Genomic DNA, 17,427 nt, shown 5'->3' with positions numbered 1-17,427 from the left:
TCTATAAATAATGCCTTAAATATTTTAAAGAATATATTAATTAAGAATTGCCCATGCCAAAGGTATTTCATAGTTACTCTATAGATTTAGTTTTTAGAATTATCCAAATACCTATAAAGTAAAAAACTATTTTCCATATGGAGCATTATAGCCTCAAGAGTACTCTATATACATTTCTAAATGGTTCAATAGATAATACTTAAGAATATTGATAATTTATTTTTTATAATTACGCAGGTTAAATGTATCCCGTCAATAATGTGAACCAGATCGAGTCATTCTTAAATTGGATGTCCGAGGCTTGTTTATTCGTGGCCTCGGTAGTCCAATGGTAGTGGCGTAGGGACGGTAACCCAAAGGTCGTAGGTTCGATTCCTACCCGAGGTGATATGATTTTTCTCAGTCACTCTGGTATGGAACAATACGCAGAGGTATTCCTTGATTTAAATGAAACTTCTAACTTAAGAATATAGTTGCCCAAAAATGATCCATGTTATTTTATAGGGTTCTTGTTAAGGCTGTGCGAGTACTCGAACATCATCGAGTACTCGGCCTTTTTTGAGGTCGAGTACTCGAACTCGACCTCGAATAAGAAATTGGAGAATACTCGTCGATTACCGGGTACCAAAAATAATTGCATATTCGGGTGCCCGATTACTCGAATAAGCTGTTCTCTAAAGTCGTCGAGTATTGGTTTTTTCTATCCTCGTTGCTTCAAAGTTCAAAGAGGGGTTTTTACAACTTTTTGGGGGGCAAAACGTACCTACAAAGTTGTGGAAGCTGTGGTTCATTTAAATGAAAGGAATATTTTTCAGCATTGAAAGTTACTTTATACTCCATTTAAATTTAATTTCATAATTACTTGAATAAAACCAGCTCCTAATCAAGTACTCGATAACCCGACTCGTTAAAAATATTACTCGAGGTTTTTTTAGTTACTCGACTCGAATAAGAGAAAGTTTCCCCTGAATCAAGTACTCGATTACCCGACTCGATTTCAATATTACTCGACTCGAATACTCGATGAAAAAATATTTGATACTCGATAACCTACTCGATTGCCTAAATCCACTACTCGCACAGCCCTAGTTCTTGTCCTAGAAGAGTTTTGTACGTGACAGTTCATAATAGCAGGGACATCATACGAATAACACGCGCAGTGTTTTCCTATTTCTTACTAATATTTCAGAACATATTCTTCACCCATGGTGAAACATAAATCATACCACTATGGCCCTCTTATTTCCTTTATTTTATCGGCGAATGCTTGTAGATAGTTTAGAAAGCGCGGGAGATAGTTTTATTTTCCATATGCCCCATAATATAGTCGAGGAAGGCTACCTTCCGCTTATATATTGCTGTATTTATCTTGGACCGCTCTCAGCTGTTTTCTAGACAAACTAATAACGGCCTTTGCCGGGGAAAAAACCTCTTCTACCTATGACTCAATCCATACTTAATTCTACAGATTTTGTTTCAAATCAACTATCGACCGGCAACACTGTTATCGTGGTTGTTTATAAGTAGGCTGTATGTTTTCTTGACACTAACAAGGAGAGTACCCGAGGTGTTTATTGCCGATTTTGTTCAAAGTCGGGCGTAATGTAGACCTATATGAGATATGAAATTTCCCAAAAGAAGACGTTGCTCTACCTATTCGTTTTGCCATGGCAAGCGAAAATGTTTTTGACCACTTAAAACCAAAAATCTCCATTTAAAAAAGCATGGGATTTTCTAGGTTTCACAGGGATTTTTTTTTTTAATTTTAAAATCACGAAACGGGTAATTGGACCACATTTAGGTAAATTTCATCAAGTTTGGATAAATTGGAACATTTTTGGGTAAAATAAGGACAAAATCTAATTTTTGTTTTAAGTGGTCAAAAACATTTTCGGTTTTTATGGCAAATCGAATGGGTAGTGCAACGTCTCCTTTTGGAAATGTCATATCTCATATAAGTCAAAATTACACCCGACTTTGAACAAAATCGGCAATAAACACCTCAGCTATTTTCCTTGTAAGTTACAGTAATAAATTATGTTGTCCTTTTAATTTGAATTTTCTATATAACATGTCAGAAATTCAATTTTTAGTATAAAGCCAAGGTAACCAACGTGAATAGAGTATTTTTCAAAATATAATGGCCACAATCAGTGAGATATCGCTTTGGCACCGTATTCAATGGTTTGTTTAAAAATTTAACCGGTAAATGAGTGCGATATCGCATTTATATCTACTTATTTAAAATCTAGCCAAGTCATGGGCCCTTCATTCTCAAAAGGGGCACCGAAAGCTGCGCGATAGGAATATGGGCGGAAATTTCCAAAATAATACGATGTTGAAATATATATTTAAATGAAAGTAGCCTTTTTGTTAAATGAAAGTAAACTTTTTTATTGAATCAGCGTCACCTAGTGGCCTAGATGTAAATTACAAGAGACAGACGGATACTAACTCAGTAATATAAGAGGTCTAGCGATAAATTAAATGAAACAGAAAAAGTTTAGTGAAAATCGTTATACAACTCATAAATATTAATGATATGTTAATTTTATCGGTCAAATAAATTCCAATTAACTGAAAGCGATTAATAAACCTAAAATTAATGACACCGTGAGGGCCATTTATTAATTTGGCGGTCCGTTTGATGGTTTTAGAAGTTGGGGGAAGTTTTCGTACCAAAAATTTAAAGGATGTTTATTTTTATAGATACTTCACGCCGAGAGGATGAAGGAAATTTGCAAAATTTAGCTTAAAAGATTAATGAGCGTTTGATGGTAAAACGGGGGAACAGCGCCATCTATCGTTGATCGGAGGCCATTTATCGCGGGAGCGAGGATGTCACCGTCAAACCTGTCACTCGCAGAATCCATGCCCACATAGAGGGAAGAAGAATATTTTTGGGGTGTATATATTACGTCAACACTTTCATTAGCCAGCCATCCCTTCGCAAAGAGCAGAAGCTTATTTTCCTCGAATTTGGTCCACGTCATTTTTATTAATCTCTAGAAAAACTTTATCGGAAGTGTTGTGGTTAAAGCATTAATCAAAAATGTGTATAGATTTCTTGAAATACCGGGCTTCATTTCTTAAAGAAATCATAAAAATTATGCATTTTATTTAAAATACTTCAGTGGTTTTTACCTCTCCGAGGGGACTTTGTACCCTCGGAGAGGTTATACAACCACCGTGTCTGTCTGTCGGTCTGTGGGTCTGTCTGTGCGTCTGTCTGTCAGGCCTGCGAACGCGTTCGCATTTTCGGGGCAAAGCGTAATCACTGCGTACCCAGTTTCTTAGAATCAGGGAAAAGGTTTTTCCAAAAGCGCCCTCTGTTTGTCATTGGGTGTAGTATAATTTTAATCGCCTGGGATTCGAATCCGAGCCCTCTTGAACGACAGGTGAGCGTCCTACCGCAGAACCACGGATACAGTTACGCTGCAATGAAAATTAAAAACTCTTCCGAAGAGAGGTATATTTTGGCTTGCCAACTTATTAATTTTTATGATTACTAGTTTTAATACGTAGGGTTAGTATCCCCGATTTTATGTTCATTTCATATAGCTATTCGTAGCTCAGTCATGGGTGTGGCTTATATTCGTTGCCATGGTAACGCGTTCACTTGATTATTTAGTAGGATTGTGTGGTGTTTGACCTCGTGATCTGTGACGTAGAATAATGTCATGGCGGCCACGTTTCAAGGCGGGATTTAATTTGGTTAGTGCGTTTATGACGCTACGAGCAAACACCAAATATATATTGACCTAACCAAGAATGTGCACTAAACACTTCGTTTTATTTGAAATATATATTATTTGCAAAAGACGTTTTATGTAATTTTAAATTATGCAAATTTTTTAGTTTACTAATCTAAGCTGTTTGATTTTCTCGACAAGTGGTAATTCTAAGGGGTTTTCCCCCGAGCTCTTCGTTTCCCCTTCCATAAAAACTTATTAAGGTTAACGGTAATAGTTAGTGTAGGGAGCTGTTGGCTCGATCGCGTGGCATGCATGGCTTGCCACCACCCTCCTACGCGTTGTAACCCGGCCACCTGAATTAAAGGCTTCAAAAGTCGCACGATGACTTAGGCCGTGGGTATTAGCCTTATAGCTGATTATTATTATTTATTATTATTCAGTGGCATATTTCCGATAAGTTTTGTAGACGATCAGCTTAGATTTTGACTGCTTAATTGATAAACTCATCTGTGGGTGGTTTAAATTTTTTTAACAATAATCGCCAAGTGGTTTCGTGTCATGTGATTATCCAATTTTGTGGGTTCACATTATTTATATTAATCTAGCTATGACCTTTGACCCTTGCTACCACCCCGACATTGTTTCTTTGCCGGATGTTTACTTCGTTTGGTCAAAAACTATCTCGAGAACTTTGATAAAATCTTTGGCGAAACTAACAGTCAAATATCTTCATTAATTCCACAATTTTTTATTTCTGACTGTTTTCCATTGGTGTCGATAAAACAACAACCAACAATGATAAAACAATAAAACATGAATTAGTATTTTTACAAACAAATTTGTAAATGGTATCAAGACATAAATGTCTCTAGTTCATGTAGTGTTGGACACTTAATTGTAGTTCCCAATCCAAGTCCTAGTACACCAAATATATTGAACATAATTAAGTATAACACGAAGTTCAAGTATTTTAACACGCCAAATTGCATTTTAGTTTATTTTTTTTTCTTATTTTTATAGTTTAACGTGTGATGACAAATACTTTTTGTATTTTTCTGACAATTTTTGATTTTTAATATTTAATATTGTGTGACAAAGTTAATATACTATTATATTCTATTTTACGTGGAAACAAGTTAAGCGTAAATTTACAGTGTGATAAATGAGTAAAGTTGCTCTTTAAACCCAATAAAAGGTCAATTCAATGCTTTACCTATTAATTTATGGAAATTTCCATAGACGTTAAGCCTATTATCATTATCCATTTTGTTACAAAGCTCCTTTAATATTTAGGGACAGCCAATAACTTCGAAATTAATATATCCTTAGCGAAACAAAAGCAATCTAATTGTTTTCAGACTAGGAAAATTGCCTTATTCTTTAGACGTATACAACTCTTAATTTGTGTGTTTTTTTTTGCTTGAATGACAAATCTCATTAAGTAAGCGTAATTAGAGAGCTTTGCTAAGATTATTTTTCGATAGGAAATCACCGAGAACCCAGTGAAGACCCCCTCCTAAGCTTTTTAAAGAGCTTTTATGAAAAACCTCTAATTACATCGAGCTCGTTATCTTAGCAGTTTTTCCTGAAGTTTTCTTGGGTCTAGAAACCGAAATAAAATTAGACGCTACAGCGAAACTAAGCCGTGGTAACGCTTAATGGATTAAAACAGTGTAGGAAAAGTATAAACCTAAGACCATTAACATAATGTTCTTAGATAATGAAATTACTCTCGTTTCAACTGTTATCAGTTTCTATAAACTTATAATGTGCTTCTTAAATTAATATGAAGTTAAACTGTTTTACGAATTATAACGAATAACAGTGTTCAAGATTCTTATGATTAGCTGATTATTATTATTTTTATTTTATATTTAGTTAAAAGATTAAATATTTTACGAATTAAAACAAATAACAGTGTTCAAGATTCTTATGAAATCTTTAGTTAAAACATTGTATATTTTACGAATTAAAACAAATAAGGATATACAATATTTAGTTAAAATATGAAATATTATATGAATTATTACGAATAAAAATATTTAAAAGGTACCCCAAAATTTTACATTAACGGTAAAATGAGGGTGCCTCGGTCGAAAGGTGGCGACGATTTTTAGTGTAGCGTTACAAGTCCCGTTGGATGTAGGTGGTCCGAGCGTAATCTGCTTAATTCCAGGGTCGTCCTAATTTAATTGTCTTCCAGAGTGACAGTAATTCTAGAGGGTTCCCACAAGTAATTTATTAAAACAGCCAGAATTTAAAATTTTACCATCCCTAAAGAGGATATTCAGAATGTTTAGGCCTTTTCATTTGGTTGGCGCCCGGATGCAGGTGCCCTTTCTAAGCATTGTAACCCGGCCACCTGTTTAAGGCATTAAAAGTCGCTAGATGACTTGGGCCTAAGGTGGTGCCTTGAGTATTAGCCTAGCTGATTATTATTATTATTATTATTAGCTCCACCCTAGCCCGGGCCTTGGTTACTTTCTAATTAGAACTAGATCTTAATTTATTCTACTATTCATTCTTTTGAAGTGTATATTTTATCTGAGAAGATGGCACAGCTTTGCAAGTGGCTTATGTTCTTCAAAGTTCCACCTTCAACTTTCAGATGAAATTTTTAAGCCCTTTGAATTCTTAAGCTCGTGGCTCCTATTAAATTTTCGATTCTACGGAGAAAGATTAGCGTTTACGCTAATTGAATATGTATATACATTTTCGTCGAAGCATTGAACTTTTTCAAATTAGTTTACATTTTACCATAAGTAAAATAAAAAGGTAAGTAAGACACTTTCCAAATTTACAGACGCTTATTTCCATAACCAGCTAAGCTAATTCCCAAGGCACCACCTAGCACCTCGCCTTAGGGCCCAAGTCATCTGGCCACTATTAATGCCGCTAATTCAGGTGACCGGGTTATATACTGCGTAGGAGGTCGGTGACCAGCCTTTCTCCTGCCGCGTATTTGAGTGGGTTCATGGTCGAGAAGTCCGTTTTCAGTCGACGACCAATCGCCGACTCAAAAAGTCTGCAATTTTTAAAATAGATATTAAGCTAAATACTTGCGATAGGCTTTACAGGGAAATAGTAATTCATTAATTTCTAGGTTTATTTGTACTGCAGGGGCTCATGCCACGTGAGCTAACAGTTCCCTAAACTTAATATCACCATTAACCTCGACAAGTTTTTATGGAAATGCGAAACCGAACTTCCCGATAAGCTCACAGGTAAACTCAACGCGGAAGTAGTAACTCCGAGTTTTCATCAAGTGCTAAAAGCTTGGATCGAACCCGGTTCCTTTGCTTGCGAGGCTAAAAGGCTAACCACTCCGCCACCCCCAAATCAGTTTCATAATTGATTGTCTGTTTCGCCAATGACCATAAATCATAACATGGATAAGGACTGCGAACTCGGCTCTAGTGCTTACTGGTCTTTGAAAATGTCAGGTAAGAGTGCCCGAGTCTACAGTATATTTGAAGGATCTTATGCGTACTATATGTCTGCATTCTATAAGAAGGATCTTATGCCTGCATCCTATTTGAAGGATCTTATGCCTGCAGCCTATTTGAAGGTTCTTATGCCTACAGCCTATTTGAAGAATCTTATACGTACTTTATGCCTGCAGTCTTTTTGAAGGATCTTATGCCTGCAGCCTATTTGAAGGATCTTATGCGTACTTTATGCCAGCAGTCTTTTTGAAGGATATTATGCCTGCAGCCTATTTGAAGGATCTTATGCCTACAGCCTATTTGAAGGATCTTATGCCTACAGCATATTTGAAGAATCTTATGCGTATAGTCTATTTGAAGGATCTATTTGAAAATTTGATGCGCTTTTGTTTTGGACAAATAATGATAATTTATTGAATTCAAACACAAAATTGAACGTTTATTTCGATTTTAGAAGTAATTATTTGAAAAACTTGAGACTTAGAAGAGTTGTAGTTCGTATCTATCGCCACTAAACTAACTTGACAGTAATTTTACTAACGCAATATTAGGTAAAAATAGGGCATAGCCCAGATGGACACACAATTTCCCAAAAAAACAAATGTGCGTTCAAACATACGTTTCGCAGTGTGCACGTGCCCCCTTGTGGCGATTTAGCAAATCATTCCTGAAACGCCTGTCATAAACCAAAACCGTTTAGTTTCCTGCTTATAACTATCACTTTACTTATGATTTCAGCCAGTCTTTAAAATAAAAATAAAAACACTCAGAAGTCTGAAATGGCCAGAACTCGAATATCAATTTCGATAATGGCATTTGAAGCACTTTCGACTATAGCAGTCTGTGAAATACCGTACCTTATATATCATTTTGATACTTTCTAAAAACTCGTGGAACCACCTTTATTTCGATTGTTGTTTTGCGGTTAATAAATCCCCCCCCCCCCTCCATCAAAAACGCGGCGTAAAAAAAAATCAAGCTATAGCGCGAAGGGGTGGAGTATGGCCCCTACCAGCGTGCTAAATCGACGGATTTCCTCAAACTTTCTTCTTCTGTCCGGGATTTTTATTCTTTACCGCCAGAGGGTGGTAGCGGAGAAGAGGGAAGAAGGCAATCTAGAAGGGCGTATAGTTACATAGCAGTATACCCTCTTCGGAATACGGGGAATTCATCGATACAGTTTTGTAGACTTAAGAATTTTTTGGGGGCCCTTTTTTGTACGTGATGAACGGGGGAACAGGGGGTCGAAAGGGGGTGACGCGAACCCCTAGTACGTCGCAATCTTGGATCAAACGCTCCTAACCCGAAGGATTCCATCCGGGAATTGGGAAACCGTAGTAACGCGAAAGTTCTTCTTCTTCTTAAGGGTTTACGGTTTGAACTGAAGAGATCGCCCCTAGATAGGCTCTTTTCCGCCAGGCAGATTTTTTCGTCTGCAATCCCCGCTACCCCCTGCCCACCCCGCCCCGCCTTAGGATCTTCTACCCTACAGTTTTGCCGCCTAACAAGATTTACTCAGATTTTTTCTTTCGGTTCTGTTCTTGTCTTTGAAAGTCTACTTGGCGATATACGCGGGCGATCGCCAAATCCCTATTAAATTGCGATTATAAGCAGTCCTCTTCGTTTTAAAAGCCACTCTTTTTAATTTAGCCAAAATTTTTTCTAGCAAACGATGCTGTGGGATTGTTCTAGCCTTATCGTTGGGATAAATTGTACGTTATAGCAATTAGCAACTGCATTAAATAAACTTTGTTAGATTGGTTTTTCCTAAATTATTTTATCTCTGAATATTTTAAACAAAAGTAAATATACTATTTTTTAACAAGAGTATGTGCCCTAAATTTCTTTAAAAAAGGGTAACTATACTAAATGTCTTTTAAACAAGAGATAATTTACTAAATGTTTAAAAAAAAGGGTAAATATACTAAATGTCTTTTAAACAAGAGATAATTTACTAAATGTTTAAAAAAAAGGGTAAATATACTAAATGTCTTATAAACAAGAGTAAATATACTAAATGTCTTATAAACAAGAGTAAATATACTAAATGTCTTATAAACAAGAGTAAATATACTAAATGTTTTCAAAAAAGGGTACATGTATAATAAAGGTTTTTAAACAAAAGAAAATATACTAAATGCATTTAAACAAAAGAAAATATACTAAATGCATTTAAACAAAAGAAAATATACTAAATGCATTTAAACAAAAGAAAATATACTAAATGCCTTTTTAATAAGAGTAGGTGTACTAAATTTCTTTATATAAGAGTAAGTGTACTAAATTCCTTGTAATAAGAGTAAGTCTACTAAATTTCTTTAAATAAGAGGAAGTTTACTAAATTTCTTTATACAAGAGTAAGTGTACTAAATTCCTTGTAATAAGAGTAAGTGTACTAAATTCCTTGTAATAAGAGTAAGTGTACTAAATTCCTTGTAATAAGAATAAGTGTACCAAATTCCTTGTAAAAAGTGTACTAAATTTATTCTAACAAGTGTACTAAATTTATGGTAACAAGTGTACTAAATTTACGGTAACAAGTGTACTAAATTTACTGTAACAAGTGTACTAAATTTATTGTAACAAGTGTACTAAATTCCTTGTAATAAAAGTAAGTGTACTTATATTTATTTTTAGTAAATATCCTAATTGCCTGTTTTACTTTTTCAAACAAGAGCAAATATACTTAATGTGTGTCTTACTTTATTAAACAAGATAAAGCCTTACTTTAGTGAGTGTACAAATGTCTTTTTACACCAAAGTAAATATTCTAAATTGGGATTTAAAACAAGTGTAAATGTTCTAAATATCTGTCTTCCAATTTTACAACAAGAATAATATTCTAAATGCCATTTTAAACAAAACGAAATATTCTAATGGCCTTTTAAAACAAGAGTAAATACTCTAAATGCCCTTTTAAACAAGGGTAAATATTATAAAAGTCTGTCTTCCAATTTGAAAACAAGAGTATAAATAAATTTAAATCTATCCTTGTGGGATTTTATTTAATACGAAGATAAATTTTTCAAAGTAACAGAACTTTTTATTTCATAAGGTAAATATAATCAGCTAGGCTAATACCCAAGGCACCACCTTAGGCCTAAGTCATCAAGCGACTTTTAAAGCCATTAATTCAGGTGGCCGGCTTACAATGCATAGGAGGGTGGTGGTCAGCCCTGTATGCCACGCGAGCCAACAGCTCCCTACACTAACTATTACCGTTAACCTAAACAAGTTTTTATGGAAGGAAAAACCGAAGAGTTCTAGTGGGTTTGGTAAAGGTATAGAAATGGGGCACAAACAGCGAATTCAATGTCTGCAAAGTGGGCCCACATTTTCTGACAATCCTTTGCCTATAAATAAATCCAGGGTAACTGTTTGTGTCAGACATGCAGGAATTTCAGGTACGGTATTTTTCCTTCGAGTTCGCTTTTTCACGATTTCCGGTTCGAAAACAAAAAGGTTACGCGTACTTGAATCCCCCAAATAAACGACTTTCGAACAAGGTGTAGTATCGCCAAAGTACGCCTAGAGGAAATGTCCACAATATTATACTTTTAAAGGGCATTTCGTAAGCCTAACTACTTCTTGTTCTAAGAAATGCGTTCCAAATATTTTAGCTTGCTTCGAAAATACTTATTCGTTTTGTTAAATTTCCTTTTGCAAAAATATAAATAATCTGTATTTTTTTTATAGAATTTGAGAACACGCCATTACTTATAGCCATTACAAATCGAACGAAAGTGTATATTTTTTATTATAGAACCGTAATAGAATAACTATATTTTTCTATAGAATTTTAGTTAATTGCGTCATTGTCTTTAACAAATCTGTACGAAAGTCTATCCCTTTTTTATAGAATTATAATAGAATAATCTATATGGTTCTATAGAAATTTGTGCCATTGGTAAGAGATATGAAAATATTTCATACAAATTTGTTTTTTTATAATTCAAATCAGAACGATAGCTTTCCAAAAGGTTTCCTATAGAACAAGCTTAACTAACTAATTAACTATACATTTGAGATAATAATTGATCCCGGATTTCAAGAATAAAAACCTTTGACTGCACTAAAGTGATAACGAAGCTGAATACAGATTTAGTTTTACCATAAAAGTATTGTTACATAAGTGTGACACTTCCTATTCTTCACATGCAACATTTTTACTTAGAGCTATTCACAAGACAGATTGCATTACGGGCTTCTTCGCTGTTTTGCGTCCGCTTACTAACGCGTCACACGTAGCCTTTGACAGTGCCTCGCTCTCAGTAAAATATTCCCCAAAGTGACAAACTTATGGAACAATATTATAGTCTTATGGTTTTACCAAAGGTTGTACTTAGTTTCTCGCGCGTGTACAGATTTCAGGGAAGTGTTCAGCCCCTCACTTTTACCAAATGTAACGTAATTACTCATAAGTATGCCTCTGTACAACATTTCCGTATAAAAAACTTCAATGAGACTTTGTTTCACACGGAACATACAATAAGTGGACCCACAAATGCAAAAATTCTTATAATCATTGCGTTATTGAAAAGGTTACCATGGCAACAAAATCACGTGATCGCGTGTCACGAGCTAAACTATGGATTGTTAAAGTTAGAAACGCGCGAGAAATACTTAACTAATTTTCTTTTCCCAGCGCTAAAGCTGATGACGTGTTTTTCGTCACATAGTCGGAAATGACGTGATTAGCATCTTATCCCGTAAACAAGGTTTCATTAAAGAAAATGCTTTTATGGCATACTTATGAGTGATTATGTTACATATGCTTTTATGGCATACTTATGAGTGATTATGTTACAAATGCTTTTATGGCATACTTATGACTGATTATATTACATATGCTTTTATGGCATACTTATGAGGGATTATGTTACAAATGCTTTTATGGCATACTTATGAGTGATTATGTTACATATGCTTTTATGGCATACTTATGGGGATTATGTTACAAATGCTTTTATAGCATACTTATTAGTGATTATGTTACATATGCTTTTATGGCATACTTATGGGGATTATGTTACAAATGCTTTTATGGCATACTTATTAGTGATTATGTTACATATGCTTTTATGGCATACTTATGGGGATTATGTTACAAATGCTTTTATGGCATACTTATGGGGATTATGTTACAAATTCTTTTATGGCATACTTATGAGTGGTTATGTTACAAATGCTTTTACGTTAAATTCCAAACCAAAAAATTGTTATTTTCCAAAGTAAATTCAGTCTTAAATCGCTACTCCAAATAAAGTCAATAAAAATAAAACCGTCACCCTATACTCCTCTAAACAAGATTAATCTATCCGGGAGAAACTTTGGGGATGGATCTAGAGACGTGAAAGTTTCGGACAACTTTCTCGAGAGAGAGCTCGAGCTAGAGAGATAAACACAGAGAGAAACTAACGAAACTTACCGATGGAAATAGCAAAGATCTGATGGCCTGGCTTAAGCCCCTCAGGTTGAGTCTCTCCGTTTCGGGCGTCTCGGGCCTCTCTTGGGTCGGGCCCGTCGGCGAGATTCGTCCCTTGGATTGTCCTCCGGGGTCTGGCGGAGAAGGCGCGAGGGCCGACGAAGCCGCCGAATGCCGACGCTGCTCGCTAGTCATCGCGGGGGACTCGGAACCGCTCTGATGGTCCGATCTGCGGGAGAGCAGCCCTCGACTCTTCTCCGGCGCCGCTCCGGATCGCTGCTGCTGCTGGTGCTGAGTCGTGGGGCTTCCCGATGAACGGTTGGACAGGTCTCGATTTAGGAAACTTCTCGCGGGGCAACTTTTGCTTTTAGCCTCTCCGTTGCGTTCCACCGCCAGAGACAAGGGTCCCACGGCTTGGGTGTTGGGTGTCGGTCCGGCGCATTTGAAAGGACAGCCCATTCCCATTATTAGAACGATTTAAAAGTGTCTCAATTACCGCGTCGTTTCCAAGGTGTAGGGACGCGTAAGGAATCTCAATCGGGCCATCGCCCACGCGATTACTTTGTTTGAGAAATGTCCGAAGGCTGCGTTTTACGATTGGCTGCCAAATGTTGTACGCGGTTTAGGTCGATGATAGGTTGTTTTAAACCTCGTTTTTACCGGTTTTAAGAGGTAGTCGGCTTAGGTTGGCTTAAGCCACGTTTATCGGAACACGAGAGCGGTGCCGCCGAAACCTCCCTTCCTCTCTGATGCCTCTTTTGAGGTTTAAAACTCGCAGCTGCTAGCGCGCTTTCCCTCGATTCTCTCTCTCTCTCGTTCACGTACCCCGTACGTGTCGACATCTATCGTCGATGGTCCCAACTCATCTCTCGCCGCCCCCTTCTCGTCCCCCTCTTCACCACCAACTCACTTTCGCGTCCGATTTGCTCTAATGCCTTAATTTTAACACGCCGTAACTATGCACCGGTTTTCGGGAAAGGTTATTGTAGTTGGTAAACTGGGACTTTCGCTGTTACCTTGTCTTTCGATCGGTGTCCTCTTTCCTTGGTACCCGATGGGAGGTCGCGCTTGAGTAAACGTGTCAGGCCTTAACCTTTGCTTCCGGATGCCCGTGCATTTCCGCTTCGCCCGAAGGTAGCTCGTGTTTGTCGTTCGCTATCAACTAAGGCACTGTGGGACGTACGCTGTTATAGGTTGTTATTCGGCATTTTTGCTACTAAAGGAACGAAAGTAGACAGCGTAAGATGCTTGACTTCGTTGCGCGTCTCAATCACAATCAGCTCCTTTTGTCTCATTATCGGAGTGGAATTGATCATTCGAATTTATTACTAAAACTCCTCCTTTATAATTTTAGATTGCGGTTTGCAATTGCCTTTCTTATACTATTTTTCAAATAAGCCTTTGAAGAGTTTAAGTACGGCAACGTGTAAAAATTACAGCTGGTAATCGGTACTTTTATTCGAAATGAAATATTAATACGAAATCGAAGATCTTGGGTGGAAAGTCCCTTTTGCAAGTGGAGAGAGAACTGGCAAACACGACGCAAAATTAGTTAGTTACAAGATTTTCCCCAGTACCCGGTTCCTCTTGCTGCGAGAAATATATTATAGAACTCCGTACTATCCAATTGACGATTTTGAAAAGACCTATGAAAAATTAACCTCAATCTGTTGCTTTAGGACGCTATCTACAGGGTGTTTCAAAAAGTTACGCAAAAATTTTAAGGCCTGTTTGTTTGGTTTTTTTTTTTTCATTTTCCTACGATGAGTTAAAAGAGCGCCAGAGAGCTTCAAAGTGTGACCTACTAGCCCCTGGAAGTAGGCCGCAACAAGCGTAAAACCAGGCAGCAAGGACTTTAAATACTGTTTAAATTTACTTTTTTACGCTAGCCACCTCGATTTGTTTGAAGCTCTCTGGCGCTCTTTTAATTCATCGTAGGAAAATGGGGAAAAACAGGCATATTTATCAACTCACCCCCTACAACGCGTTAAATATTTTGCATAACCTTTTGAAACACCCTGTATAGTTGGTTATCATAGTAACTATGGAGCAAAATTTTTCGGAGTTCCAGCAGGAAGTGGATAAACGTTATTGACCAAATCTAGGCGACGAGTTCTATATTATCTTTGCTGCGAGGCGAATGGGCTAACCCCTCCGCAACCTGACCCCTCAAATGGTTCTTGCCACGTAGACTTACACCAGTGCTAGAAATAGGGCACTGGTTTTTAAAGGGAAAAAACTCATACATTATTACGCTCGCTTGTGGAAACTAAACTTTAAGCCTAATAGTGATTTTTGCGTCGATTCTGGCCGTAATTGCATTTTTGTCCTATTGACAAATGGGCACTTAAAGGGAGTATAGCCCTAGTAGGGAAGGTCAAGCTTCTGCCAATTCTCACTCATGGCGTGACCATCTAGGGTTATATTCCTTGAAGGACAAATTTGCGTCTATAAAGTGAATATTGAACCTAATTGACTTGGTATGGGTGGTAATTGCCTTCTTGACTATCCAGGATAATCTGTTAAGAAACCAAGCGAAAATATTTCGTCTGTAGCATAAGTAACAAAATAACCAGTAGTACGACACTTATAGCTAATTTCCTGACTGAATCTTTATTCTACACTGAATCACTTGGACCTGCACTAGAAACGAGTAGCAGCTTATCGACCTTGGCAGTAGTTTATTTCGATTTAGGAATATTTAGACACTAGGGGGCTCTGTGCAGAGAACTAAACGTCGATTGCGCAATTTCTCTAAAAATCTGTTCGGTGATAATTTTTCATATTTGTCATACTTATTGATATTATGTTACTTATGTATATAGTGATCGCGAAAGGGTTTATTGGAGCGCTTATTTAACGTTTTTATCTACGCATTAAAATTGAATATTATGCTTCAGTGCCTCTTTGAAACTACAACAATAAATCTACAGACTTAACGTTTTTTCAAACTTAACGAATTCAGTCTACAACGTAAGAGGTGTAAGAATTTCCCCCCCTTACCTCTACACGGTGCAGTGTAAAAGGTCAGAAAAATCAAACACCCTGTACTCAAAACCGTTAATCCTAAAATTAAAATTGATCACGGTTGGGACGCTAAAAGCAAAACTCTCGCATTATCCGTTACGGTTTCATCCATAAAATATCCTCAGAATTGTTGTTATAAACTTTAAAACTTGGCCCTTTCTTACGTATAATTTTAAACGATTAATTTTAATAGGCCGGAGGCATCCCGGCATAAATTTCTTCATTAGCATAATCGGACCGTAAATCGGACGCAGCCTAAACGATATAAATTCGTACGCAGCCTAGACGATAGAATTCCCAATAGACGTCAGGCAGCGACTCTTAAGCCTTAACGCTCCGTACTATTTCTGACTGGCACATTTTTAGAACGCGCAACAGGCTACACCGTTAAAATAAAAAGGAGTCCTCAGTTTTGGCTTAATAAATAATTCATGTGTCATCTTAAAGGCGATTTCGAAGTCTTTTCAAATCCCGCCAACGCCAGGGCGCGCGCGCGTTTCCTGTCAAGAGTCCGAACGCGTTTCGCGTCTTCCCTCGTGCGCGCAAAAAAGTTGACGCGAAATGAAAGCGACGCCTGTCGAATTTTTTTGGCTCTATTCTTTTCTTAATTGACTATTTCTAGTTACCGCTGGGCGCGTACCTCGAACATTTGTCTCGAGCCCGTCATGCTTTGTAGCAATTTTCGAGGCGAGCAAAATTATTATCATTATTGATTTTTCCGCTAGAGGGCGTTGATCAGTGAGACTCGGCCGTTCCGTAACACTGCCATAAACTCTGGATAAATGGAATTCCTTGGGCGGACGGCCCCGAAACCATACTGCAGGCATTGCAATTTTGTTTTCTCGCCGCTTCGAATCATTTTTCAAGGAGATTATTGGAAAGGGGGCTGCTTCGCTCGCGCTCGGAGCAGAGTTGATGCGACGCGAGAGGAAGATTAATTTGAATGGTAATTTATTGAGACAAAGCCCCTTAAAATTGGTTTCTCAGTCCCTCATAGCCCCAGGCCGCTTTCTTCATTTCTTGTTAGTCCACGGTTTGTTGCTTCTTATTCTTATTGACGGAAGATTTTGTTTGGTGAAGAACGGATTTAAGTTTACTGAGAACGTACAAGAGCTACTACAACCTATTACAGACTGAAATCGTTGACTTCGTTATTATTCAAGACCGAAACGAGTCTATAGATGGCGTAACGGTAATAGCTTATCCGTGATCTAGCGGCTGCTACATACATATTAAAAAGTCATAACGTTTTTTCTTAAATAAACTTACCAAAATATAAGCAAGCGATGCAAAAATTATACTAAAATGCAAGTATAATTATTTATAAAGTCAAATTTACGAAATTACGAATAACGACGAGGAAAAACTAATAGCTATAGCCGTTACCTCTCTAGGTTTCAATGGCGAACACAAGGGGGCGTAGCGATAGTTTTCGGTCGCAAATAAGGTCTCCCAACTAAAGCCTACATTGTTGACGACGCGTTGGTTTCATTTTCTCTTCTGATTCACGAGAGATGACTCTCTGCTCTGAGCCTTATGACGGGTTTTCCAAAAGTTTCTTACGAACTTAAAAGAGATAGGCATTAAACAAGAAAGAATCGGTTGGTACAATTATATTACCAAAACCAAGTCTTCCGCTGTTTTTGGAACTTTAAAGTAATTGAGCACGTTCGTAGGCTCAATAATTGATTTATCCTATTTCATTTGACTAAGACAAAAACATTGTCGATTAGATATCAGATCCTGATAAATAACTTTATTTTTTATTTATGAATTTCCAGTAAATATTTAGAAGCACTTTTAAGTGCTTTTGAAGTAAAAAATTGTTGGTTAG

At 37.1% G+C, this 17,427-nt stretch overlaps 1 protein-coding gene across 1 annotated transcript in view; it reads right to left on the bottom strand.

Annotated features, from left to right (window-relative positions):
• Positions 1 to 13,305, bottom strand: part of LOC149944022 (uncharacterized) — a 56,868-nt gene extending 43,563 nt beyond the window's left edge. Inside the window, exon 1 of the mRNA XM_090176269.1 lies at positions 12,570 to 13,305. Coding sequence (XP_090032395.1) covers positions 12,570 to 13,031 — 462 coding nt within the window. The 5' untranslated portion in view covers positions 13,032 to 13,305. The remainder of the gene's footprint in view (positions 1 to 12,569) is intronic.
• Positions 13,306 to 17,427: the final 4,122 nt, after the last annotated feature.

This window comes from Leiobunum rupestre, chromosome 5, assembly GCF_980474605.1.
Source record: "Leiobunum rupestre chromosome 5, qqLeiRupe1.1.hap1, whole genome shotgun sequence".
Taxonomy (NCBI): domain Eukaryota; kingdom Metazoa; phylum Arthropoda; class Arachnida; order Opiliones; family Sclerosomatidae; genus Leiobunum; species Leiobunum rupestre.
Note: the sequence above shows the minus strand (reverse complement) of the source record. Positions and strands in the feature narration are given on the sequence as shown.